Genomic DNA, 27,885 nt, shown 5'->3' on the forward strand with positions numbered 1-27,885 from the left:
TGGACTTTACCCTACATTAAGTTGATCTTTCTCTACACCCTAGCTATAACTGTAACACTACATTCTGCACTCTTTTTCCTTCACTATGAACGGTATGCTTTGTCCATATAGCATGCAAAAAATAATACTTTTCACTATATACTAATACATGTGTCAATAATAAATAAATCAAACAAATCAATCAGCAAAATACGGCATGCTCCGTTCAAACAGAAGACCAGGGAGGTGTTGAAGGGATGAGTGAGCAGTTTACTAGGGAGATTAGAGAGAAAGAAAATTTAAAACCATCTCAGACAGGCTGTTTAACTTCGGTGAAGACTGTTTAAAATCTGAGTTTTGAGGCACAGTTTTTTCTGACAGACTCGAGATAGTGGCAACTTCCTGCAGCCCTGCGATTAACCACAATACAGTCTATCAAAGATCTGTTTTTTAAAAAATATAAACAAAACACCCTTTCTATCCTCCTCCTGCCCCAAAGGTTTAGAATCTTATTCAAAACCGTTTGAAAGCCACGTTGACAGCTACGTGCCGGAGACTGGACAGTGTGCAGCAGCGAGCACCCTGTATCTGGAGAGCTCCCACACAAACTGCAATAGAAACAAAGTGCTGGAGACACAGCAAGTCCTGTGGAACAACAAACAGTTAATGTCTCAGATCAGATAAAACTGCTCCAGAAATAGAAATCATATTCGACTCTGAACACATACTCTGTTTCTCTCTCCGCAGACCCTGAGCTTTTCCAGCATTTCTTCTTATTTCTGATTTCCAGCATCTGCAGTATTTTGCTTCTGGAAGTTTGGACGCGGAGCCTCAAACTTTCCAGACAGTCTCACTGGGCTGCTTAACTTCAGTGAAGACTGATTAAAATTTGTGATTAAGGACACAGCCTTCCAAAATTACCTCGGTTCCCAGATCCAGAGGCATTGTGACTCTCTGATTATCCTAGGTTAATATCTATCTCTCAAATCATTGCTGCTTGTGGGATCTTGCTGTACACAAATCAGTTGCTGCATTCCCTACGTTACAACAGTGACTACGCTTCGAAATGTTCCACTGGCTGTAAAGGGCTTTGGGATGCCCCGAGATTGTGAAAGGCGCTACAGATATTTAAATTTTTCTTTCTTTTCCCGATCCTTGGCTAAGCTCAGTTGCGAAGGGACAGCACTTGCCGAGATTGTAGAAATGGCCTCTTGTCTGAGCTACATGACTGGCCTGGTGAATCAGAAAATAATACAAGATAAACACAGGAGTTAATTGGACAATAGCAGGTCCAGATCAGCTGCAATTACTCACTTCATCCTCCACAAAACATCTCAGTCTTCACTAACGAGGCAGTGACCAGGGAAGGCAGCTACACTCAGCCCGTGATTCACATGTAGGACTGACTCCCGGGATAAAAGGAGGTCACATTATTAGGACAGGTTATTAACTGGGCTTGCACCCGCTCGAGGCCAGCAACTCAATGATCTAATATGTTTAAATGGTTTGATAGAGAGAGAGATGACAAACTTCTGGAGTGGAGTGGGAATCCTGGATGGGGGTGGGGGGAGCTGGAAATCACTTAAATGAGAGCCGGACTATCGAGGAAACACTTCACACAGAGGGCAGTGGAAATCTGAAACTTCACCTTCCCGGGTCTGGGGGGTGGCATTTGGAGAGTTAAAGACCAAGACTGGTAGGTTTTTTAGGCAAGAAAATTAACATTAATGGAACCAAGGTAAAGCCATGATCGAACTGGATAATGGAGCAGGGTCTAGGGGCAGAATGTTATCATAGGACAATAACGAGACCAAAGTACATTTATATAGCACCTTTAACAGAATAAAACGTTCCTAGATATTTACTGAATGAAATAATCTTTGAGAGCAGATAGAACAAGAACACCAAGACTTCCTTCATAAACCAGCACTTAGCTAAAAACATGCTCGTAACAAGGCAGTTTAAAGCATATCATTCACTAGTTGTACTCTGGGTATGAAGCTCGGTAACTCCACTGGTTTCACAAGCTGTTTCCCTCTGCTCAAACCTGTTTGCCTCTCACCACAACCTTCCGCTTACCAGCCTCAAAATACATTTGCAATATATTTTTATTTTGCACAAAGAATATCTCACAATACATTCACGAGCAGTAACAGCTTCTCACAAAACCTCAGCATTGTACACAGTGTCCAGTCCACCAGCCCATTTTAAATCCCCCGAAAATGATCCTGAAACACTAAAGGCCATTCATTGGGCAGAATTTACAGCAAATAAACAACGTCCTTGAGAGAAAGGCAAAGGAAAATGCCCAGGGAACGCAGCATCTTCCCAGCCTGTTCCTCACGAGTTCTCCATTCCTTCATGACTGTAGCAGACCACGGGGTCAGCTATCTGCTCAATTAAACCACAAGGATGAGGTACGAGCAACTTCCTGAAGATGCGGTTTCCCTGCTGCACTCGACTCAAAGATAATCTACTCAGTTCCAGTCTGATACAATTCAGCTCCCGAGACATGCCAGCAGATTCCGGGGGAGGGGGGAGACACAGAGAAAGCAAGTCTCCCCATCAATCAAAATCACACAACACGGGGGTTGACAGAGGTACAATATTTAAAATAATTAAAGCAGGTTATTTTGATGGAGCGTTTGCTCTGATTTAAGTAACAGGTCCAACAGGAACCCATTTCCATTTCCTCATTCACTTCCTCAGTCCAAAACGCAGTCTCTCCCCTTGCTTCCAGATTCACGCTCGTAATATCACAGATTAAAGGTTAAACCACAGAGTAAGCGATACGTGACACAGCCGTTTTCCACACAGCAAAATCCACAAGCAGAAGATGAAGAATCAACAGAATTTGGGAGAGACAGAGGGAGACGAGGAATGGTCGGATCCCAGGAATTCTGCCTTTAGTTTTGGACAGACCTGCGGGTCTCGCCTGGGAGCGAGGGATCAGACAAAGCAGGGGCTTAAATCAAACTCATAGGGAGACTCCGACTTACCAGGAACCCGTGAGCGTAGGAAGTACAGAAACTTCCCGTTTTTGGAATGCATGATAGCCCTTTCGATGAACTCGACGACAGACTGGCAGCGGTCTTCAAACTTCGGCTGACACCAGAGGCTGAAAGTACCTGTTAGAAAAAGAGAAAACGCAGTGGCTCAGGGGGAGAGTAACCGACCGATCAGCTGCTCTGGCCTGAACCAGCTCCACCTGCACATCAATTCAACAAGACAGCGAGGGAGAGAATGCAAAAAGATAAATATTATCCTTCAGAGGACAGGGACCACGTACTGAAACGGTTCCCTTCGTCTTCATAAATCTGCCGACTGTAAACCACATCCACACGACCACGTCACCATCCCAGACTCCACCAATATCAGTGGTGGTGAGTTCAGAGGATGGGAATGTTGCGGAGACCAACTCACCTCCTGACTTCCCAAATCCTGTCCATTGTGGACAAGTCACAGGTCAGGTGTGTGAGGGAATATTCCCCACTCGCCTGGGTAGCTGCAACTCCAACAACACAAGAAGCTCAACACCATCCTGGCCAAATCTGTCCCTTTGATTGACACGCCATCCTCCACTTTCCCCACAGCACATACACTCTACATGAAACATTATCCTCCCGCGGTGAAGAAAATTCACATCCAAGTCAGAGGTAGCCAAGCCTTATTGTGAGTTTGTGATACTGAACTCCAGGCTCTCCAGTCCATCTGCAGCATCTGGCCTATCAAACTAAGCGTTTTAATATGTTTATTGAGGCTACCTCACTCCTAAACTCTAACAAAGATCTTAACTACTCAATCTCTCTCCCCATTGGACAATGCCCCCACCCCATGGATCAGTTGAGGGACTCCTAGGAAATTATATCCTCTCTTAGATAAGGAGACTTCAGTTTCACGGAGGTTGAAGGAGCTGCAGTTTCTCTCCTTAGAGCAGAAGAGGTTCAGAATCAACCATAAGACGTAGGAGCAGAATTAGACCACTCGGCCCATCGAGTCTGCTCCACCGTTCAATCATGGCTGATATTTTTCTCATCCCCATTCTCCTGTCCTTTCATCGTAACCCCTGACCCTCTTATTAATCAACAACCTACATATCTCTGTCTTTAAAATACTCAATGACCCGGCCTCCACCACCTTCTGTGGCAAAGAGTTCCACAGAATGGGAATGATTTTGATGGAGTTTTATTAATTATTCATTCATGGGATATGGGGAGTGCTGGCTCAGTGATGGCGAGCTGCCTTCGTGAACCGCTGTAGTCCTTGTGAAGTAAAGGGGTGGAGGGGGGGGGGGGGGGGGGGGGGGGGAAGCAGGAGACAAGACCCAGCAGGGGTACAAAGGATGCTAGGCCAAACTGGGCAGGCGGGGGAGGCAGACTACATTATCTGCTCAAGTCTCTGTCACAGAACCTTGTGACTCAAAGACAATGTGGTTGAGGTCAGGGTGAGTTTTGAGAAGTGATTCTGGTGACACACTCACAGCAACTCCAACTGAACTAACTCAACTCACTTTGTCATCTTTTGAAGCACTGACCTCATTTTTTCAATTCTCGTCAATGTTTTTTCTTAACTGTTTAATTAGAAACCCACAAAGCAGGCCACTGGACCTCCCCTCGACCGCGAGATACTGTGGGAAGGTTCAGAATCACAGGCCAACTTGTAACAAAATCTAGCCAGGCCACACCGGGCGAACCCGGAGAGAGCAGGAGAATGAGAATCATCAAAGCAAACCTCAGTGGTGATCCTCATATTTACAACTTACACAGAGTATTAGCTCTCAAAAATTCCATAGCATAAAGTTTATATTTGAGTGAGGTTTATACATTAGGTGGAGTCTATACAACTGACCATTGCTGTGTCCCTGGAGCACAGTATACTGGCACAAAACCTTTCTGGCGATGGATTTGTGGTTGAGACTGAAGATGATGAAGATAACTTCACAAGGACAGGAGGAAAGACCACCTTGTACTTGGGGGAAGATATCTCCAGCCAGATTGTTGTTGTACAACTAACACTGAATAACGGCTTCAACTCAGCAGCCAAGCTCAACCGGCACAGGGCTCAGCTCCTGGAAACACCAATATCTCGCACACATTTCTTTCTCTTTACCCATTCCAAGGATGAGGGCTGCTCACTGGGCCAGCACTTATTGCCCATCCCTAATTGCCTGCGGTGGTGGCGGGGGAGGAATCCCTTTCCTGAACCGCTGCAGTCCATGTGGTGTAGGCACACCCACAGTGCTGTTAGGGAGGGAGTTTCAGGATTTTCTCCCAGTGAAGGGATGGAGATATGTTTCCAAGTCAGGATTGTGTGTGAATCAAAATAGAACTTGCAGGCAGTGCTGTTCCCTGCATCTGCTGCCCTGCTCCCTCGCGATGGTAGCAGTCTTGGGCGAGATTTGGAAGGTGCTGTGAAAGGAGCCTTGGTGAGCTGCTGGAGTGCATCGTGTAGATGGCAGACACCACTGCCACGGTGCGCTGTGCTGGAGGGAGCAATATTAAAGGTGGTGGCTGAAGTGCCAATCAAGCTGTCTGCTTTATCCTGACGGTGTCGTGCTTTTTGAGTGTTGTTGGAGCTGCACCCATCCAGACAAGTGGAGAGTTTCTGTCAGACTCCTGACCTGTGCCTTGTAGATGGTGGACAGGCGTGGGTTATTCTCCACAGAATTCCCAGCGTCTGACCTGCTCTGGTAGCCACAGTGTTTAAATGGCTATTCCAGTTGAGTTTCTGGTCCATGGTTAATCCTCAGGATGTTACTCTTGGGGAATTCAGTAAAGTCATTGAACAGGAACGGTTCAATTCTCTCCTGTTGGAGATGGACATTGTTCAGCACAGTGCAATGCAGATGTTGCATAGTGTTCAATAACAAACTGTCCACAAACACAGGAGCCTAATCAAATATTAACACTGAGCTGTTCACAATCATCCACTTAGTCACAGAGTTTGGTTTTCAGGAACGGTTTAAAAGGAGGGGGAGGGAGGTGGAAAGGTTCAGGAAGAGAGAGTCCTTAGAGCTTAGAGCCTGGGAAATTAGCAGGACACATCCAACTGTGGTGAAAAAGGGGATGGAAAATAGAATCCAAAGTCTGGGAGGTGTGTACAATCAGAAAAGGTTATTCAGCTGGAGAAGGTAACAGAGACAGGGAGGGTAGTTGGCACTAAAGAGGGTGCCACAGAGATAGGGAAGGTTGGAGGAGGTTACCGAGATAGGGAGGGTAGTCGGGACTAAAGGGACAGGGAAGATTGGAAGAGGTTACAGAGATAGGGATAGTAGGAGGTTACAAAGATAAGGAGGTTGTAGGAATTGGACGGATTTACAGAGATAGAGGGGGTTGTCGGAGCTGGAGGAGGTTACCTGGGGGGAAAGATATCGCCAGCCAGATCGTTCTTATACAACAAACTGTTGTAGGAGCTAAGGGGGGGTGGTGTGGGGAGAGGGAGGTTAATTGGGATAGGGATGAGGCAAGGCCATTGAAGCATTCAAAAACAAGGTTGCAAACTGTAAAATTCAGGTGTTGTTTAACTGGAAGCCAATGTAAGCCAGCAAGCACAGAGAGTGACGGACAAACAGAATCTAATGCAAGTTAACACAGAGCAGAGAAGCTTGGTAAACACGCCTGCCAATCTCACAGCCAGGCTGCCACAAGGAGGAAGGAAATTTTTAAAAAGTGAGAGAAAAAGCAAACAGGGAAGTTGGAAACTGGCACGAGATCCCCCAGTTTGTCAGTGACTGGAAACGAAAGTACAGCTTGGACAGGAATGAAATCAAACTGTCTGCTTCAATCAACAGCCTCGACTCCTGTGAGAGCTGTGACCACTGCTCCCATTCTGTCACTCAGATCTGTTCCAAGGCCAGGAGAACATTCGCTTCCAGCCTTCTGGCTTCCATCAGCAGCAGATATCTGTACCAACTGTATACAACTTCCCTTTTTAATAGCAGCATCACCCACTCAGACCACGGTTGTACCGATCTAATCAACTAAATTTATTGACCGCTTGGCTAAGAAACTGCACTGCCAGAGGCAAGGCCAGAGTTCTGAATGGATTGGAGCCTGCAACACCAGACCCTGGAAACCTGGTCCAATGGGAAAATTGGCAGTGGAGAGATGAAGCTTTGTGGAAGGGGTGACAATCAAGTGGGCCATTTTGCCCTGGATGGTGTTGAGCTTCTCCAGACCTGTTGGGAGTTCTACCCACCCAGGCAAGTATTCCATCACATTCCTGACTTGTGCCTTGTAGGTGGTGGACAGGCTTTGGGGAGTCAGGAGGTGAGTTACTCACTGCAGGGTACCTAGCCTTTAACCTGTTCTGGTAGCCACTGTATTTATATGGCCAATCCAGTTCAGAGTCAGCTCAATGGTAACCTCCCAAGGTATCGATAATGGGGGAAATTTAACCATTGAACGTCAAGGGACTTGAACTTGCAACATTTTAATGTTTAGATATTTATCTGAAATTATACTATTTACAGGTGACCAACTCAACACTGTTTTCAGATACTTGGAGAAAAGGATAGAAGGAGTCTCAGAGTGAAAGTACTAAACTGGGGGAAGGCTAACTACGAGAGTGTTAGGCGGGAGCTTGAGCATATAAATTGGGGGTGGCTGTTTGAGGGTAAATCCACATCCGATATGTGGGAATCTTTTAAAAATCAGTTATTAACAATTCAGGATAAGTATGAGCATGTAAAAATGAAGGATGAAGATGAGACGATTCAGGAATCCTGATGATGAGATTGTGAGCTTAGTTAAAAAGGAGGAGGCATACATAAATTTTAGGAAATTGATAACGGATAAGCCTCTTGAGGAATACAAAGGTAGCAGGAAAGAGCTTAAACAGGGGGGGCAAAAAGGGGCCGTGAAATGTCCTTGGTAGGTAGGATTATGGAGAATCCCAAAGCTTTTTATGCATCATTGAGGAGGAAGAGGATAGCCAAGGAAAGGGTACGTCTCTCAAGGATACTGCAGGGAATGTGTGTGTGGAGTCAGATGAGGTAGGCGAGATCCTTAATGAGTACTTTGCATTAGTATTCACAAAAGAGAAGGATGTGGTGGATGGGGAGTGTAGGAAGGATGTTGACATTCTAGGACATGTTGAGATAGAAAGGGTGGAAGTATTGGAGATTTTGAAAAATATTAAAGTGGGCAAGTCCCCAGGGCCAGATAGGATCTATACCAGAATACTGAGAGGGGCAAGGGAAGAAATAGCTGAGGCCTTGACCAAAATCTTTGTATCCTCTTTAGCCACGGGTGAGGTACTGGACGATTGGAGAGTAGTTAGTATTGTTTCTCTGTTTAAGAAGGGCAGAAGAGACAATCTGGGAAATTACAGGCCTGTGAGCTTTACATCAGTGGTGGGGAAATTATTGGAGAAGATTCTTAGGGACAGGATGTACTCACATCTGGAACACAATAGGCAGCATGGTTTTGTGAAGGTGGGGGGGTATTGTCTCACAAACTTGATTGAGTTCTCTGAGGAAGTGGCAGGAAAAATTGACCAGGGCAGGGCAGTGGATGTTGTGTACATGGAGTTTAGTAAAGCCTTCAATAAGGTTCCTTGGGCAGGCCGATACAGAAAGTGAAATCATACGGGATCCAAGGTGAGCTGGTAAAATGGATACAAAACTAGATTGGGCATAGAAAGCAGAGTGTAACAGTGGAAGGGTGCTTTTCAAACTGGACATCTGTGACAAGCAGTGTTCCACAAGGATCAGTGCTGGGACCTCTGTTGTTTGTTATATACGTAAAAACAAATTACAGTGGTTACACACAAATGATTTGAAGGAAAATGTGGGTGGTCTGATTAGTAAATTAACCGATGATACAGAAATTGGGAGAGCAGCGGACAGCGAGGAGGATTGTCAGAGGATACAATAGGATATAAATCGGCTGGAGACCTGGACCGGAGACAGCAGGTGGAATTTAATCTGGACAAGCATGAGGTGATGCGATTTGGAAGGTTTACTGCAGAAGGAAAGTGCACAGTAAATGGTAGAACCTTAGAAATATTAGCTTACAGAGGAATCTAGGCATGCAGATCCACAGTTCCCTGAAGCTGACAACTCAGGTGGACAAGGTGGTGAAGAAGGCACATAACATGCTGGCCTTCATTGGTTGGACCGTTGAGGGTAGGAATTGGAAAATCTTGTTGCAGCTCTAAGACTTTGGTTAAGCCGCATTTGAAGTACTGTGTACAATTCTGGTCACCACACTACGGAAGGATGTGGATGCACTGGACAGGGTGCAGAAGAGATTTACCAGGATGTCTCCTGGTTTGGAGGATACGGGCTGTGGAGAAAGATTGAACAAACTTACATCATTTTCATTGGAGTATTGGAGGATGAGGTGGACCTGATAAAGGTTTACAAGATTATGACAGGCTGGGGTAGAGTGGATAGTCAGAGTCTTTTCCCCAGGGTCAATTACTCGGGAGCATAGGTGGAAAGTGAGATTTAAAACAGATGTAAGGGGTAAGTTTTTCACTGAGGGTGGTGAATGCCTTGGAACGCGCTGCCGGAGGTGGTGATGGAAGCAGATTCTATAACAATGTTCAAGAGATATCTCGATAGGTACACAAATAGGCAGGAATAGAGGGATATGGGCCATGTAGAGGCAGGAAAATATTAGATTAGAGAGAGGCATCTGTGTCAGCACAGGCTTGGTGGGCCAAACAGACTGTTCCAGTGCTGTATTGTTGTTTGCCTCAGGATAAAGGGTCAGCCATTTAGGACCAAAACGAAGAACATTTCTTCATTCAGTCTGAGGAATTCTCTGTCCCAGAGACTTGGAGAATATTCAATAGAAATATTTAGATTTGAAGGAATCAAGCGATATGGGAGTGGCTGGGGAAATAGAGTCAATGTGAATATTAGCCATCATTTTATTGAACACTGGAGTAGGTTTAAGAGACTGGAGGGATTACTCCTGGCCTTACTTCTTGTAGTTTTATATCTGTAAGACCTGTAAGCTTTCAGTAGTGATAAAAAAGTAAGCAATGGCTTTTTATCTTGAGAAAGTCATTTCAGCGTATTTGTCATATTAGAGCAGAGCAATGAGCTAGATTCTGACAGAGCCAGAGAGTTGAGAAAATAAACCCTACACCATCCAGGAGCAATGCCACAGGAAGTCTGCTAAGCCAGCTCCAGTGTTATGCAGAGGCAATCATTACATGGTTCATGTTTTACAGTCGTCTTTCTATTCATTTATTGTCTGTCTCTCCTTTTGGACCAGTTATTTATGAAGATGGAACAGATTTTACAACACGCAAGCAGCCTTTTATTCTGTCCGTAATGCAGCTCTTCTCAATATCTGTTTTAAATTTACTATTCACTAATTTAAATTTATGTCCTGTGCTACTGTTTCAATCCTTAATTGTCAAAATAAACAAGGTTATATCCAACTGCACAAACACAAGCCTGATGACTGCTCGTTAAAAGCAATCCCCTCGTGTGCTCTCTCATCAACACGATGTAACATCAGTCCAGCTTCTGGGAATAGGATGTAAAGTGTGCTCATGACAGCTTACATCTTATTAAAAGAGTTTCTGAAAAATTAAATGTAAACCACAAGTTTTGTAGCTTGTATTTTACAAGCTAACATTTGCAGAACATCAGCACAGAGCCTGGACTGGATGGTGACGCTCTGATCCAGGGTTTTAAGTTACAACAAAGGTTATCTTAAAGAAAGCTGGATTTCTTGTTACATCGAAGCTCATGGTGAGAATGGAAAATCAGTCTGGAAATAAAACACTGCACCCCCTCCCTATATACAGGGTATAGATTATATAATACATCATATACAGATGTGCCATAGCATGCACCGTAGATTATATAAAACAAAACTAGTGCACTCTCTCTAATCTTCAACACTGGGCCACAGATGAACAATATTTGGCAGGATTTGCTTCTAGAAGCTAATCTCAGATTATGAAATCTCTCAAACGATGCTCGTAGTTTCTGACAATCCGATTCCCTCAATTAGTTTAGTGCTTTGCAATCATTACTGGACAGCCATGATTCTTGCGTCTGTACAAGTGTGAGCTTGCCAGTCTGCAGAAGAACGCCTATTCTTTAATAATGAACTAGCATACAAGTGTGAGACTTAATCAAACTACAGCAGCAGAGGGGACCAGCAAGTTTCGATGTTAGAAGCACCTTCGAACCATCAGCTGATGGAAAATTTTTTTGGCAGCTTGATGCAATATTTAGTTGCCTTCTTGGTTACTTTGCACCGATCCTTCACTCATTCAGAATTCTGGTATCTAACTGATGTCTTTTCAGATAATTAAAGTTTATAAAGTAGAGAGAGAAAAATAATTTCCTCCCATGGGGAAATCCAGAACAAGGGAGACGATGTTAAAATCAGAATGAGACGGTCAGGGGAGTGTCAGGAAGCATGTCTCCAAACAGGAAATCCCTCCCTCAAAAAGCATCACGGTCAAAGGTCAATTGAAAATTACCAAACTGACTGTGCAGATTTTTGGGAGGGATATTAAAGGATTACAGAACAGTGGCAGATGAACGGAGCTTAGTTACAGATCAGCTGTAACCTAATTGAATGGCGGGAACAGGCTCAAGAGTTTGAGTCTTCTGCTTAGATTGGAGGGGTCAATTGCCATGAAATTCTCCCAAACAAAATCTCTTGTTTATGGTTTCTGGGAATTGTCAGCGGAGGTTGCCGCTGAGAATCAGGGGAGTTTCTTGAGAAAGTTAGCGCTTTAAAATAATGCAACATGTGCTGGGTACCGTAATGTTGTGTTTGTGTAACTGGGCTAATCTCCCAGATAGCCAGAGCTCACATCTCACTATCCTAATTTGTGAATTTAGATTCAGTTTGAAATCAGTAGAAGTGATTACTCTTCCGATATAACCCAAATGGTTCACTAACGACTGTGTAGGGAAGGAAATGTGCCAGCTTTACCCGGTCTGAGTCTGTACAGAATCATAGGGATTAGGAGCAGGAGTCGGTAAATTTAGCCCTTCGAGCCCACTCCGCCATTCAATCAGATCATGGCTGATCTCTGCCTGTTTTCAAATCCACCTCTCCACCTATTCCCCAAATCCCCTTGTCCTTCTTCTAAATCAGAAATATATCTAGCTCCTTCCTGAAACTATGATTCAGACTCCACCGCGCTGTGGAACAGCAAGTTCCACAAATTCACCCCCCCCCTCTGTGAGAGGTAGTCCCTGCTCATCTCAGTTTTAAATCTACTGCCTCTCAACCAGTAACTCCAGTCCCACCCTGATGTGCTTGACCATTAAGCAATCACTCAATTGTATCAAAACATTACAACCCCACTTGGACTGCAGCAGTTCAAAGTGGCGATAACTCATCACCACCTGCTCTGGGTGACTGGCGATAGGGCACAGACACTACTGACCTCTGCAATGAGAAAATGAAGAAATACAAATACACAAATCACTTCCTGTGGCTACAAAACAAACCCAGTAACAGCATCACACTGATTAAAAGACAAGGAGAACAAAGTATCTGTGCCAACTGATCACCTACATATTGTAACCTCGCTCAACACCCAGCACAGATACCGCACCAACATTGGGAATGAAAAACTGGTCACATCACATCAGTCAAACTCTCAGATCTCTGTCCATTAGATATAGCAGCAGAATTAGGCCATTTGGGCCATTGGGTCTGCTCTGCCATTCAATCATGGCTGATATGATTCTCATCCCCATTCTCCTGCCCTTTCCCTGTAACCCTTGATCCTGTTATTGATCAAGAACCTGTGTCAATGAGTTTATCTTCCACTTCATGTTTAAAAAGATCCTATATTGACAAAAGCACGACAGAAACACTAAGTTGTTGCCCTCACCTCGATAATGCTCCATCCTGGTGTGGTGCGTGATGCCTTGTGACCGGAAGCTAAGACTGAGGATGTAACGTGGATCCGAACTGTCCCTCACCAAGAACGAACCATCCGGCTTCCCCTTCAGTTTCATTTCAGCATCATCCCAGTTCATTGGACCCCAGTACCAGCCGCACTGCGGGAGAGAGCGGAGTGGCCATCAGGCTGGGAAAGAAGCTACAACCTCCAGCATTGCAGGGACAAGATACACAAACTAGCAGAAAGATAGACTCGTGTTTACACAAAGTTTCTCAGCTCTTCACAATGATCTACTTTTCAAATGGAATCACTTTTCTCATTCGGGAAACGCAGCAGCTAATTTGTGCACATTAAGCTCTCACAAACTGCAACGTGATAATAACCTCGTGATGTTTTGTTTAGTGGTGTTAGTTGAGGATAAATATTGATCTGGATATTGGCGCAGTGGGGGCAGAGGGGGCAGCTTCCTGCTCTCTTTTCAAATAGCACCATATCCTCTTGCCAGGCCAGGGCTTCAATTCAACATCCCCAGCCGACAGCGCGGCACCCCCGCGGCACCGCACCCCAGCCGACAGCGCGGCACTCCCACGGCACCGCACCCAGCCGACAGCGCGGCACTCCCACGGCACCGCACCCCAGCCGACAGCGCGGCACTCCCACGGCACCGCACCCCAGCCGACAGCGCGGCACTCCCACGGCACCGCACCCAGCCGACAGCGCGGCGCCAGCGCGGCACCGCACCCAGCCGACAGCGCGGCACCGCACCCAGCCGACAGCGCGGCACCCCCGCGGCACCGCACCCAGCCGACAGCGCGGCACCGCACCCAGCCGACAGCGCGGCACCCCCGCGGCACCGCACCCAGCCGACAGCGCGGCACCGCACCCAGCCGACAGCGCGGCACCCCCGCGGCACCGCACCCAGCCGACAGCGCGGCACCGCACCCAGCCGACAGCGCGGCACTCCCGCGGCACCCCACCCAGCCGACAGCGCGGCACCGCACCCAGCCGACAGCGCGGCACTCCCGCGGCACCGCACCCAGCCGACAGCGCGGCACTCCCGCGGCACCGCACCCAGCCGACAGCGCGGCACTCCCGCGGCACCGCACCCAGCCGACAGCGCGGCACTCCCGCGGCACCGCACCCAGCCGACAGCGCGGCACTCCCGCGGCACCGCACCCAGCCGACAGCGCAGCACCGCACCCAGCCGACAGCGCGGCACCCCCACGGCACCGCACCCAGCCGACAGCGCGGCACCCCCACGGCGCGGCACTCCACCGATCCTGCCACTCCGGATTACCCTCAAGTCTCTGGACTGAGGCTGGAACCCACAAGCGTCTGACTGGGAGATAACAGTTACCCAGAGTCACCATCGATCCTCCAAGGCAGAGACACAATTCTTTCCTCCCCTCTGCGCCTCTTTTCAATATTTTTACAGATTGTTCAGAGTGAAATAGCAGCGACACAAGGCTGGTACCTTCTCGAGCTCCCGTAAACTGGCTGCAAAGCTGCTGGAGTCCCTCCGGCTCAGCGGGCAATGCTGAGGCTGCACCGTCATCGGCCGGATCTGGGCCAAGTTTCTCTGCAACGTGTCTGCTGGAGAGATGAAGGATCCAATCAGTGCCCAGAACAAACAACTCATTTTCAAACCTTCGATAAGGAGAGAGAACAACCGAGACGGATCACAAAGACCGATCCCATTGGAACCGAACCCCCCCCCCCAATATTCTGCCACGGAGAGACCTCAGGAAAGAAGTGATTCTGGAATGTTCTAGAGTCATGAACAGCTTCTTCCCTGCTGCTGCCATCAGACTTTTAAATGGACCTACTTTGCACTAAGTTGATCTTTCTCTATGCCGTAGCTGTGACTGTAACACTATGTTCTGCACCTTCTCTTTTCCTATGAACGGTATACCTTGTCTGTATAGCACACAAGAAACAATGCTTCTCACTATATACTAATACATGTGACAATAATAAAATCAAATCAAATTATATCCTAACTGACACCAAGTCCCATTCACTCATCCCCCTGTGTGTTCACTAACATGCGAGTTTTCGAGACCAATAATGCTTCAATTTTAAAATTCTCATCCAGATTAACAATTCCTGCCCGGATTGGTGCTCCATCCCTGTAACCTCCTTCAGCCTCACAATCCTCGGAGATCTCTGCGCTCCTCCAATTCCGGCCTCTCGTACATCCCAATTTTAAACCAGCTGCCTGGGCCCCAAATCCAGAATTCCCTCCCTCGTCACCCACAACCTCCCTATCCCCCTCTCTTCCTTTAACAAAATCCTTAAAAAACTTACCCGTTTGACCAAACCTTTGGTCACCTGCCTTATCAGATCTCAGATGTTACATTTGTCTGATAACACTTCTCTAAAACACCTTGGGATGTTTCATTACGTTAGGGATACTATACAAATGTAAGTTGTTGTTGGTCTGGCTGATTGGTGGAATGATGTTCAGAGGTCCAGGTTTTAACTAAAGCATTCCTTCCAGCAGGGAGATGACTCAAAATCAGAGCAGGAACCAACCCCAAAATGGCCAATTCCTGGGAATCCGCTTTCTCACATCATTTAGAATCAGAGTCTTAGAGGAAAGGAGACCATTCAGCCCATCATGTCTGTAACAGCTCTTTGAAAGAGTTATCCAATCAGTTCCACTCCCAGTAAACCCTTCCTCTTCAATTATTCATCTAATTCCCTTTGAACGTGCGTTTGCCGTCCTATTAGGCAGCATATTCCAAATCAGAGTTCTCATCTTCCCTCATTCTTTTATCAAACAGTTTAAATCCCACCTTCTCTGTGTATCAACTCTTACAAAAACAGTTTCTCCCTTTTCCTTAGCAAAGCCCTCCATGATTCAGAACACCTCGTGTTAATTTCCCCGTCACCGCTTGCAGGTCACTGGAGTAAAGTGGTTATTCTGCCCGTTTCTTCCTAAATTCAGTCATTCTTGGTCTTTGGGTCTCCAGCAACACTTCCACGGCTCCCTGCACGGTTACTCACTCTGCTGTCACATGGACGGACCGAGTGTCAAACAGGCAGAGCCAAAACTAAAGACAAAAAGAATCAAGTAGACTCGGCAGCTGTGTGGCTGCAACGGTGGAGTCTCTGACTTGTGGATGTTGGAGTCAATGACGAGCAGAAATAAGGAACAGGTTAAAATGACTTTTATTCCCCAACTCCCAGTGCTTTAATAAACTATTTGCTCGGATGAAGGAGCAATTTCTTCAAATAAATGGTTTATCAATCTTTGGAATTCTCCACCCCAGAACTACGGATACTCAATGTTGGGGAACAAGATCGATAGATTTTTAGATCCTGGTGGAATCAAGGGAAATGGGGACTATGTGGGAGAGTGTAGCAGAGGTAAAAGCCGTGATCGCACTGAGTGGCAGAACAGGCTCGATGGGCTGAATGGCCTCCTCCTGCTCAGATTTCTTACGGTCACAAGGAGCAGAGGCGGGGTCTTACCGTTTAAGCTGAGGCTGTGCTGGATGGAAGTGTGAGGCGGAGGAGGAGGCGGAGGAGGAGGCGGTAGAGGTAACAACTGTAAGCTGGCAGCAGCTGGGCTCACTGGGCAAGACGGTGGTTGCGGCCCTGCGATGTCATCTGGAAAACAACACAAGCTTCCTCAGAAATAAACCCAGGAGGCACAGGTGGCAACAGGGTGTCAAACCCGGGTCACCAGCCAATTCCTCCCTAACAACTGCGGTGAGATAATGAATGGGAGCACGTGCCCTCCCCAACCACCACAAGACACTGATTCCGTTTATTTAAGCCGCCAGTAGGCTTACATTAACACTGCAATGAAGTTACTGTGAAAATCCCCTAGTTGCCACACTCTGGCACCTATTCGGGTTACACTGAGGGAGAATTTAGCATGGTCAATGCACCCTAACCAGCACAGCTTTCAGACTGTGGGAGGAAACTGAAGCACCGAGGGTAACCCACACAGACACGGGGGGGAACGTGAAGGCTCCACACCGACAGTGACCCGAGTGGGAATTGAACCCGAGTTCCCCGCACTGAGAGGCAGCAGTGCGAACCACTGTCCCAACTCAGGAATGATAATGAATGGTGCTGATTGCTGACTACATAATCCAGATAATAGACTCCACTTTCAGAGAGGTAAAGCAGCATCTTGCTGCATTAAAGGTGCTATATAAATGTTAATCGTTAGTGCTACTGTTATTTTACCAGGCTCTGGGATCTTAATTAAGCAACAATAACTGAAGTGAGGTTTTCTTCGCCTCGATTTAGACACAAAATTATTCCCACAGGATTCCTGATATCAGGAAGGACCAATAGCAATTAATTCCTGATGGCGTAATAAGGCAAATCCCATTGGATTTGTTTAAGAAACGTCTGCTTGCTGTGATGGGATAGGTTGGAGCTTTCTGTTTAGGTGGGCTGAATGGCCATCCTCTTCCACATCTACCTTCCTGTCTGTGGAAGCAGATTAATATTTCCGATGAAAAGGCTGCAGCTGAACAATGGTTGGTTTCAAGACCACATTTACTGGGAAGACGCAATTCTTTCCCTGGAGAAAAATAATGCCCAAAAACATTGGTCCAGAGGTTAAAACTGCAGCAGGCGACGGTGCAGAGGAACCTCGGGGTCCTTGTGCATGAGTCGCAAAAACCCAGCTTGCAGGTGCAGCAGGTGGTCAGGAAGGCGAATGGGATGCTGGCCTTCATAGCGAGGGGGATTGAATATAAAAGTAGGGAGGTCTTGCTGCAGCTGTATAGGGCATTGGTGAGGCCGCAGCTGGAGTACTGTGTGCAGTTTTGGGCGCCGCACTTACGCAAGGATATTTTGGCCCTGGAGGGAGTGCAGAGGAGGTTTACTAGGCTGATACCGGAGTTGAGGGGATTGAGCTATGAGGAGAGGCTGAATAAACTAGGCTTGTACTCGTTAGAGTTTAGAAGAATGAGGGGAGATCTCATTGAGACGTATAAGATGATGAATGGGATGGATAGGATAGAGGTGGAGAGACTCTTCCCGCTCAAAAAAGACAGTAGGACTAGGGGGCACAGCCTCAAGATAAAGGGGGGGGCGGTTTAGAACGGAGTTGAGGAGGAACTTCTTCACTCAAAGGGTGGTGAATCTCTGGAATTCTCTGCCCGTTGAAGTGGTGGAGGCTGCCTCGCTAAATATTTTTAAGAAGCGGGTTGATGGGTTCTTGATAAGAGAGGGGATTAAGGGTTATGGGGAGAGGGCGGGAAAGTGGAACTGAGCCACGACAGATCAGCCATGATCTTATTGAATGGCGGGGCAGGCTCGAAGGGCTAGATGGCCTACTCCTGCTCCTATTTCTTATGTTCTTATGTTCTTAAGTCCCAACCCTTCCTGGTGCATCTTATGGAGCATCAAATATGGTAATTTATATTCCATTGGCCAGGCTGGGACAGGCAGCAAACTCACTGCCCACCAGGAAGAATGCCATTCCTGGTATCCAGGATCTACACTGGACACTACCATGAGAAGGGGAACTTCCTCCTCAGTTACTCCACTGCTGAACTAACTGGGGCCGTTGTATAAGTTGGTAAAATGGTGACATCAAACAAGGCCATTGGAGGGATCAGGTTTCCACAAACAAACAGACTGGGATTTTTTAATAACCAGTTAAATCTCAGACCCATAGGTCACGATGCTAACCGGTGGAACAACGGGCCATTAGTTTATCATTGGCACATTTACACGCAGTACACACAACAACAGGGACCTAGTTCTTTCACTGTCCTCAGATAAACAACCCTCTCCATTATAGGATTGAGAGTGGGCAGTGAAAGCCATGAGGAGTGCGGGAAAGCAAGCTCAGTGTCCACTATCTTCACAGGAAGGTCACTGACAAACGAAGGGGTGATGGGACACACCAGGCAATGGGCTGGAGTCACGCCTTGGTGCAGTTTGTATACTCTACCGAGAAGGCTGAGGCTCCTGCGAGGTGGAGGTGGAGGCGTCGGGGGGTGAGGTGACGGGGGTCCACGGCGAGAGATGTCCAGGTCAACCAGTGACACAGTTTCTCCTGGTAACAGACGGGAAGAGACTGGTCAGTGAAAACAGAAAAGGCTTTGCCCATTCCCCAGCACCCTGTTGTGAATGTGTTTCCAGTTCTGCTCTTTGCTTCTTCCCATGGGATCTGCAGCATCCATGCCCAGCATTCCAACACCACCACTGCCCACCCCCAACCCCACCCTGCCACCTTCCCCCCCATTCAGGGCTGTCAGAACGCAGCAATGTTTTATTTTCTCTCACTTGGGTAAGTCCACAAAATTACAGATTTAAGATTAATCGGCATAAATACCAGGTTGGTAGATAAATAAAACTGAACACAGTGAGTTTTAATCTGAATGCATTGCCAACGTGGGCAGATGTAAATTCAATAGTAATTTTCGAAACAAAAAAAAGTAAAGGACTAGGACAAATCGGAAAGGGCTAGCACAGGTATGAGGGGCCGAATTGCCACATTCTGTACTGTACGGCTTTATTATTCCACAACAGCCTCTCTCCCAGCCTCCCAGAAAAAATTCACAGGATGCCAGATCCGTGCTCAGACACCATTTACTTTCTCAGCAAGTGGCAGAATAATGACAAGAATGGAGAGAAGGGGGAGGAGGAAGAGACAGAGAGGGAGAAGATAGAAAAGCAAATAGAGAAGGATGAAGAGAAGGAGGAGGAGGAGGAGGAGAAGATGATGGTGGTGGAGCAGAGAGAGGAGGTGGACAAGGACGAGACAAGAGGGAAGTGCGAGGGAGGAGACAGCGAAAGCAAATTAAAAACTCTGTACCTGTGAAAGGTGAAGCTAAAGACACTGGAGTGAAGGCACTTTGTGTCCGTGTCAGCCTGGGCTTGCTACAAAAGGAAAACAGTTAAAAAAATCATCAGACAAGTGGGCGAAAAATCCTACAGAAACAGTGAGATTGGTTAATACAGGAACATTTGGTAAGATTGTCAAACTCCCCCGACTCAGAGCAGCATCTTATTGCTGAACAGGAGCCTACACTTTTAAATATTCACACTCTCGTCTCATTTTCTGGCTTGTGGGTGGATTCAACGTTACACAGAATAAATCAAGGGTTTATAACAGGACCAAATTCACAGAGGCCTTAAAACCGATCTCTGAATCTCCAGCAGATTTTGCCACACGTTCTCCCTTTAGCAGTTGACCAAATGCTCACCCTCTTCCTCAATCCAGCCTCAGAGACAGGGTCTAATCTGCAGGCCTGACTGCTTTCAGCAACACTCTCACTGGCAGAGTCAAGGTTCGCCCTGGTACACAGCCAGAGCTGCCACCTCCAATCTGTGACAGAGCTGTCAACACTCCTGCTACGGCAACCAGATTCCAAAGGATTTTCCGTTGGATAAAAGGGAAATGAGCATCTGATGCAGCAAAGTTAAAACAGCCAACAATGTAATTGTGAAATGAAGCAGAGACCACACCCCACCCCACCCCCAGCTCACTGACAAGTAGCTCTCAGCCCTCGCTCTCTGAACAATCCCGTCACACAGTCATTACAGGCAGCGAGGATTTCAGCTTTGATTCAGAGACTGCAATCGTGATTTAGGAGCAATGAAGATGGAGCATAGACACAACTGGTGATTGTGCTAATTGCACACACACACACACACACACACGCCAAGCGTGCACACACACACACCTATGCCATGCATGCACACACACACACACACACACACACACACACACACACACACACACACACACACACACCCCTATGCCATTTAGCCGATGTAAATACCAACAAGGGTAAAATTTCCCTGGAGGGATAGTAGGGGTCACCACTTGTGAAATACAAGTGGAACACATGTGAAATGACAGGGAATATATAGCAGAATCTCTGCCCATTAAACAGCTGCTCATCCCAACCCCCTCCTGACCCCCCCGCCAAAACAAACCAGCCACTGCTGGTGATTGTAGAAGTTGGCCATTCAGCCTTTTGACCCTGCTCCACCATTCATAACTACCATTCAACTCGGTTACAATGTTCCTACCTCTTGCCCCCTCCTCCCTCCAATCATTTGATCCCTTCATCCCGCGCTTTATCTAACTCCTTCTTGAAAAAACACAATGCATTGGTCTCAAAACTTTCCACAGATTCACCACTCTCTGGGTGAAGAAATTTCTTCCCATCTCCGTCCTAATAGATCTACCCTGCATCCTCAGATTGTCACCCTGAGTTCTGGACACCCCCAACATTGGGAATATCCATCCTGTATCTACCATGCCCAGTCTTGTTAGAATTTTGTGGGTTATGAAATTCCCTCTCACTCTTCTAAACTCCAGTGACTATAATCCTCAATCTCCTCTCAGTTGACAGACCTGCCAAGTTAGGAATCAGCCTGGTAAACATTCACTACACTCCCTCTACAGCAAGGACATTGTCCTTATCTGAGGAACATCAAAACTGCGCACAATATTCCAGGTGTAGCTTCGCCAGGGCCCTATAGAATAGCAGCAAGACATCCCTGCTCCTTAACTTGAACCCCCTCGATTATCCAATTCTTTATCTCATTGTGGTTTGTGGGATCTTGCTGTGCACAAATTAAACACTGCATGTTCTTACCAACAACAGCATTGAAAAGTCACTCACTCTGATTTCTTTCAGGTTTCCCAAAAGTGGGAAATCCATTCTATAGATGGATGTTCTTCATTCCTACTTTTCCAACATCTTTCAGGAAGTTAAAGTTAGACCTCAGTTAAAACTGAAATTGAAAATCCATCCTCATCACCTGACCTGTCCACAGGTTTTTTTCCTTCTTCCCAATGAAATCACTCGTGGCTGAGAGCATGATTTTAAAAAAATCTTAAAGGTACACTAACCTCACACAATCAGAAATCTTGGTTCTGACATTTTCACTCAAGTGTCAATCTTTCATGACATCCCCCCCTCACTTGTTTTAAAATCCCCACCCCATCTCCCCAAAACAAAATCATTTACTCATCGTAACCTTCCCAAATACACCCTAGATTTAGATAAAATAAATCATCTTTTCTGCCAGGTATTTGTCCAGAGTTCAAATCAACATAAAATGAAGATTTCATCATGCACCTAACAAAATAATAGATAATAGATTTATTTTGACACCATTATTTTTAATGTCAGATGAGAGTTCCTGCTTCAAAATAAAGCAGAAAGGGTTCTTGGTGTCGGTGAATTATTTCACCCACCTGCATCCTACCCAACTGGCATCGCGCCCGGTGGGTTTTGGCTATTTGCCTCGTCTGAATATTAAAAACCAGAAGTTATTGATGTTCCGTGTGCTACCAGACCCGCCACATGTGCAACACGTTAACTGCTGGAATGTGGACAATCTGTGGAGTCAGGAATATACCTGAATCCTTTGAAGTTCACAATCGGATTGATACCAAAACAAGAGGAAAATGTTCTTTGCCTTGAATTAGCAACTTAAAGATAAGCTGATTAAGCTAACTAGTCCATGATGTTGTTTATCCTCAACAGCCTCCTCCCGTCCCTCCCTCATTCCGTACTGGCATTTCCTTCCATTCATTTCTCCCTCAAATTTGGCTCATTTCCTTTCAAAGATGTCTCAGTTACATCTCAACTACTCCCCGAGTTCCAATTCTCACTGCTCTTTGGGTGGGTTCCTCCCGAATTACTGACCAGATTTATTAATGACCCTCACAAATAGAAGCGTCTTTTTTTAAACCTGATCAAGATGGGTCTTGTGTCGGTGTCCACTGTGATTCAGTGGAGGCTTCTGGACTCAGTAACCTCATGATCTGGGAGGTAGGTCCAAGCATGACAACATGCCAAGAACACAAGCAATAGGAGCAGGAGTCAACCACATGACCATCGAGCTTGTTCTGCCATTCAATACCGTTGGGGCAAATCTTGGGCATCAACCCAATCTCTTCCCAGTTCCCTTTAACCCTGGGGGATTTTCACAGTAACTTCATTGCAGTGTTAATGTAAGCCAATTTGTGACAATAATAAACAAACTTTTTAATTCTTTCAGAAATCAAAAATCTGTCTGTCCTAGTCTTTAATATATTCAACAATGGAGCATCCACGCTCCTCTGGGGTAGAAAGTTCCAAAGATTCACAACACCGCATGAAGTAATTTCTCCCTATGTCAATCCAAAATGTTTAGGCCCTTTATCCTGAGACTGGTTGGGAAATCGAGAACAATCTCTCAGCGTCAAATCCCTTCAGAATCTTGTTTCAATTGCCTCTCGTTCTTCTAACTGCAGAGAATATTAGGCCAATTTTCTCAGCTTATGATAGGACAACCTCTTCATCTCAGGGACCAAGCTAGTGAATCTTCACTATATCACCTTCAATGTAAATATTTCTTTATTAAAGATGGAGATCCAAAACTGCACAAAGTACTCTAAATACGGTCTCACCAAAACCCTGTACAACTGTGGGAAGATTTTTTATTGCAAGGGGATTGGACAAGAGTAAAAGCCAATGTGCCATTTGCTTTCCTAACTGCTTGCTGCACTTGCATGCTAACTTCCTTTTGCAAGTTTCAGACCTATTAAAAGATCTTCAGCTTTTCTATTCTCAGAACCAAAGTGAATAACTTCACACTTCCCTACATTAAACACCATCCGCCACTTGATGTTTACTCACTTAACCTGTCCATATCTCTTTGCAGCCTCTGTGTCCTCCCTACAGCTCACCTTTCCACTTAACTTGGTATCATCAGTAAACGTTAGATGGCAGGATAGAGTGTAATGCATCCAAATCATTAATGTAGACTGCAAATAGTGGAGGACCCAGTATCAATCCTTGTAGCATGCTGCTATTCACCGCCTGCCAACTAGAAAAAAATCCCATTTAGAACATAGAACACTACAACACAAACAGGCCCTTCAGCCCACAAGTTGCACCGATCATATCCATACCTACCAGGCCTATCTATAACCCTCAATCCCATTAAATCCCATATACTCATCCAGAAGTCTCTTAAAAGACCCCAGCGAGTTCGCCTCTACCACCACCGACGGCAGCCGATTCCACTCACTCACCACCGAGTGAAAAAAACTTACCCTGACATCTCCTCTGTAATTTATGCCAACTTTATTTTCTATCCATTAACAATTCCCTACTCGTGCAAATAGAAACACGGAAAAAGGTGCAGGAGTAGGCCATTCAGCCCTTCGAACCTGCACAACCATCCAACATGATCATGGCTGATCAGGTACTTCCATTTCCTCACTCCCACTTTCTCTCAATACCCCTTGATCCCTTTAGCCATTCGGGCCACATCCAGCTCCCTCTCGAGCATATCTAACAAACTGGCTCCAACAGCATTCTGTGGTAGAGAATTCCACAGGTTCACAATTGTCTGAGCAAAGAAGTTCTTCTTTATTTCAGTTCTTAATGGCTTATCCCTTATTCTTAGACTGTGGCCTCTAGTTCTGGACCTCCCCAAGGGCAGGAACACTCTTCCCGCATCTAACATACCCAGTACCATCAGGATTTCATATATTTCTATGAGATCCCCTCTGATGCTTCTAAATTCCAGTAAAAACAAGCCCCAATCTGTTTTTCTTCACACCTTAAATATATTACCGATTCCAAGAACCCTTATTTTGTCTATTAACCTTTTGTGTGGAACGTTATCAAATGTCTTTTGGAAATCCAGATATATGACAGCTAGTGGGGATCCCCTTTATTTACCCTGCTAGTTACGTCAAAAGACTCCAATAAATTCGGCATGATTTCCCTTAGAAAGCAAGTCAACTTGGTTTTATAAAGTACATTGTTAAGACTTTCTTAATAATAGATTCCAGGTTTCCCCTAAGTACTGATTTTAGGCTAACCAGCCTGCAGTTTACGGTTTTCTCTCTCCCTCCTTTCTCGAAAGCGGTGGAACATTTGTCAATTTGCAATTTGATAGGAATTTGGGAGAATTCTTCGACTTGGGGGCCTGGCCTAACTGGTGCATCCGCTATTTCTGCAGCTCCCTCATTTGGAGCCCTGGGTTGGAGGCCATCAGATCTTGAGAATTTTATTCCCTTAAGTTTCTCCCACATTTGTACTCTATTCATATAAGTTTCCTTAATTTTCTCACTCATGAACCCCTAGGTTACCATCTATTTCAGACATGTAAATTGTGCTTCTACTGTGATAAAGTATTTTGTTTGATATTTGTCTAGTGCTGCACTGCTGGACTTGTGGATAAGATGTTAGACTATCTCTACCCACATGTGACTGTAAACAATCCTGTGACACTATTCCAAAGAGAAGCCAGAGGGCCACCCTTGTGTCCTGGTCACTATTTATTCCAACTAATTTCACAAAGAGAGATTGTCTGGTTATCGCGTTGCTGTCTGTGGGAATGTTATGGTGTGAAAAAGGGCTTGTCTCTCCTACATTACAACAGTGACCACACTTCCATTACTCCATTGGCTGGAAAGACAGAATGCCTTGAGATTGTAAAAGGCACTACACGATTTGAACACAAGTCATTTCATCAGTCTTCACGTATCTGAATTTCTCATTCTATTTCAGGTCTTTAGTCAAGAACAAAAACAACAAAATCTGGAAATCTGCATAGAAGATGGAATGTTCTGGAAGCAACTGCAGATCTGTTGGTTCAAGTACAGATTGTACTCCACACGGTGAACTGTCACCAGCTGCAAGCAATTCAGCAATTCTTCTGATCGGAGGATCTTTGAAGAGTTAGTGTGATGGAGCAATCCTGGATACTAAATTGGCAGAGAACATCCAATGGGGATTTTTTGTTTTCTGGTCATTATCACATTGTTGTGGGATCTTGCTATGTGCAAATTGGCTTCTGCGTTCCCTACATTATAACAATAGCTACTCTTCAGTGGTCACTAAATGCTTTGGAATGCCCTGAGCTGAGAAAACTGTTAATGAAGCTCAAGTCTTTCACCTGTATTACACAGTGAGCTGTTATTATCCAGCCAGAGTGATACACAACAGCTTCAATAATAACTTGGATAAGGAAACTGAATACTTCAAAATAAGGAAGAGAGATTTAGGCGTGGCAGGGTGGGACCAAAAGTATTTCTACCAGGAGTCAGCAGATTCCTGGCCAGCTGAATGATCTACGCTGTAACATTCTATGAAATTCAAAGGCAGAATATGTTGCACAAGGGGAATGTTGCAGTCTTTTGTTAGTAACTCTCTTCTTCCACCTCAACTCTGCCTACATCACCAACCTTCTCTTGTCCCTTCCAATTTCTCTGGATGGTCATCTTCCTCAGCAGAAAGACAGGCTGGAGTCTAGCTCTTCAGGCTCTGCTAATCTCAGCCTGTCGGGTCTCGCTGGACAAGTAGAGACTGCACAGTGTCACTGCACAGGTAAATCAGTCTACCATCTCCTCATATCTCCATTCAGCTGAAATGTTAGACCACTTATCCCATCTCCTCGAACCCAAAACTTCCAAACATCATCAGCATTCATATTCCTCCGACCGTCAGCAATATGAAGCTCAGCCTCCTGATTTTACTCCTCATTTCTCCTGCACCATTGGCTGTGATGCTTCCTCTAGTTTTGGAGCAAGGAGCACTCCCTGGGACAGGGCCCGGACACAAGGAGCACTCCCTGGGACAGGGCCCGGACACAAGGAGCACTCCCTGGGACAGGGCCCGGACACAAGGAGCACTCCCTGGGACAGGGCCCGGACACAAGGAGCACTCCCTGGGACAGGGCCCGGACACAAGGAGCACTCCCTGGGACAGGGCCCGGACACAAGGAGCACTCCCTGGGACAGGGCCCGGACACAAGGAGCACTCCCTGGGACAGGGCCCGGACACAAGGAGCACTCCCTGGGACAGGGCCCGGACACAAGGAGCACTCCCTGGGACAGGGCCCGGACACAAGGAGCACTCCCTGGGACAGGGCCCGGACACAAGGAGCACTCCCTGGGACAGGGCCCGGACACAAGGAGCACTCCCTGGGACAGGGCCCGGACACAAGGAGCACTCCCTGGGACAGGGCCCGGACACAAGGAGCACTCCCTGGGACAGGGCCCGGACACAAGGAGCACTCCCTGGGACAGGGCCCGGACACAAGGAGCACTCCCTGGGACAGGGCCCGGACACAAGGAGCACTCCCTGGGACAGGGCCCGGACACAAGGAGCACTCCCTGGGACAGGGCCCGGACACAAGGAGCACTCCCTGGGACAGGGCCCGGACACAAGGAGCACTCCCTGGGACAGGGCCCGGACACAAGGAGCACTCCCTGGGACAGGGCCCGGACACAAGGAGCACTCCCTGGGACAGGGCCCGGACACAAGGAGCACTCCCTGGGACAGGGCCCGGACACAAGGAGCACTCCCTGGGACAGGGCCCGGACACAAGGAGCACTCCCTGGGACAGGGCCCGGACACAAGGAGCACTCCCTGGGACAGGGCCCGGACACAAGGAGCACTCCCTGGGACAGGGCCCGGACACAAGGAGCACTCCCTGGGACGGCAGAGACATTTGTGACGTGTTTGACAATTGCAAAGCAAGACAAGTTTGAATAAAACAGAGCATATGCTACACCAAATGGTTAGTTTGTGATCTCAGTTGAAAAGTTGAGAAGAGATCTCAGTTGCAATCATCAGTGACTGGGTAACACTGGCTTCTCGATCAAGGATTCTATATTCAAAAGACTTAGTACTCAAAGCCATAAAATTACATTTATAAATAGCTCACCTGGAATAGCTCTGTCCCATCTAATGTATAAAGTGATGTACAATCACTGACAGTGAGTCACGTGGTGCCTGAATGATTCATTGTACAGAGAGCAGGAAACATTAGCTCAGCACACTCGGGTCTATAAATAATTAAAAAGCAGCCAGAACAGCGAGTGTAAGTGAATGTGGAGATCTCTGAGGATCAAGATATTCAGGGGTGTCTGTTCCACGACTGGGAGAGCAGTGAAGGAATTATTCCAAAACCACACACTGTCCTGTAACTACACGTTCCGGGTGTCCTTTCCTCCACCAGCATTCAACTGTTTCTCTCACAATCAGGCCATTCAGCCCAACTTTAACAATGCTGGCACTTATGCATCCCTTTTCTTCATCATATCACCCGACCAGC

At 46.5% G+C, this 27,885-nt stretch overlaps 1 protein-coding gene across 2 annotated transcripts in view; it reads right to left on the minus strand.

Moving 5' to 3' along the window:
- The window catches only part of socs7 (suppressor of cytokine signaling 7), a 61,702-nt gene that overhangs the window by 12,093 nt on the left and 21,724 nt on the right, over positions 1-27,885 (minus strand). The window contains exons 2-7 of one of the 2 annotated variants that reach the window (XM_080213392.1): positions 19,619-19,683; positions 18,752-18,856; positions 16,300-16,437; positions 14,297-14,412; positions 12,811-12,979; positions 2,979-3,107 (exon numbers count right to left, since the gene is read on the minus strand). In XM_080213392.1, coding sequence (XP_080069518.1) covers positions 2,979-3,107; positions 12,811-12,979; positions 14,297-14,412; positions 16,300-16,437; positions 18,752-18,856; positions 19,619-19,683 — 722 coding nt within the window. Of the gene's footprint in view, positions 1-2,978; positions 3,108-12,810; positions 12,980-14,296; positions 14,416-16,299; positions 16,438-18,751; positions 18,857-19,618; positions 19,684-27,885 lie in introns of both variants that reach the window. The other variant, XM_080213390.1, reaches the window with a different exon arrangement.

This window comes from Carcharhinus amblyrhynchos, chromosome 27 (genome assembly GCF_965287045.1).
Source record: "Carcharhinus amblyrhynchos chromosome 27, sCarAmb.v2.hapA, whole genome shotgun sequence".
Lineage (NCBI taxonomy): Eukaryota > Metazoa > Chordata > Chondrichthyes > Carcharhiniformes > Carcharhinidae > Carcharhinus > Carcharhinus amblyrhynchos.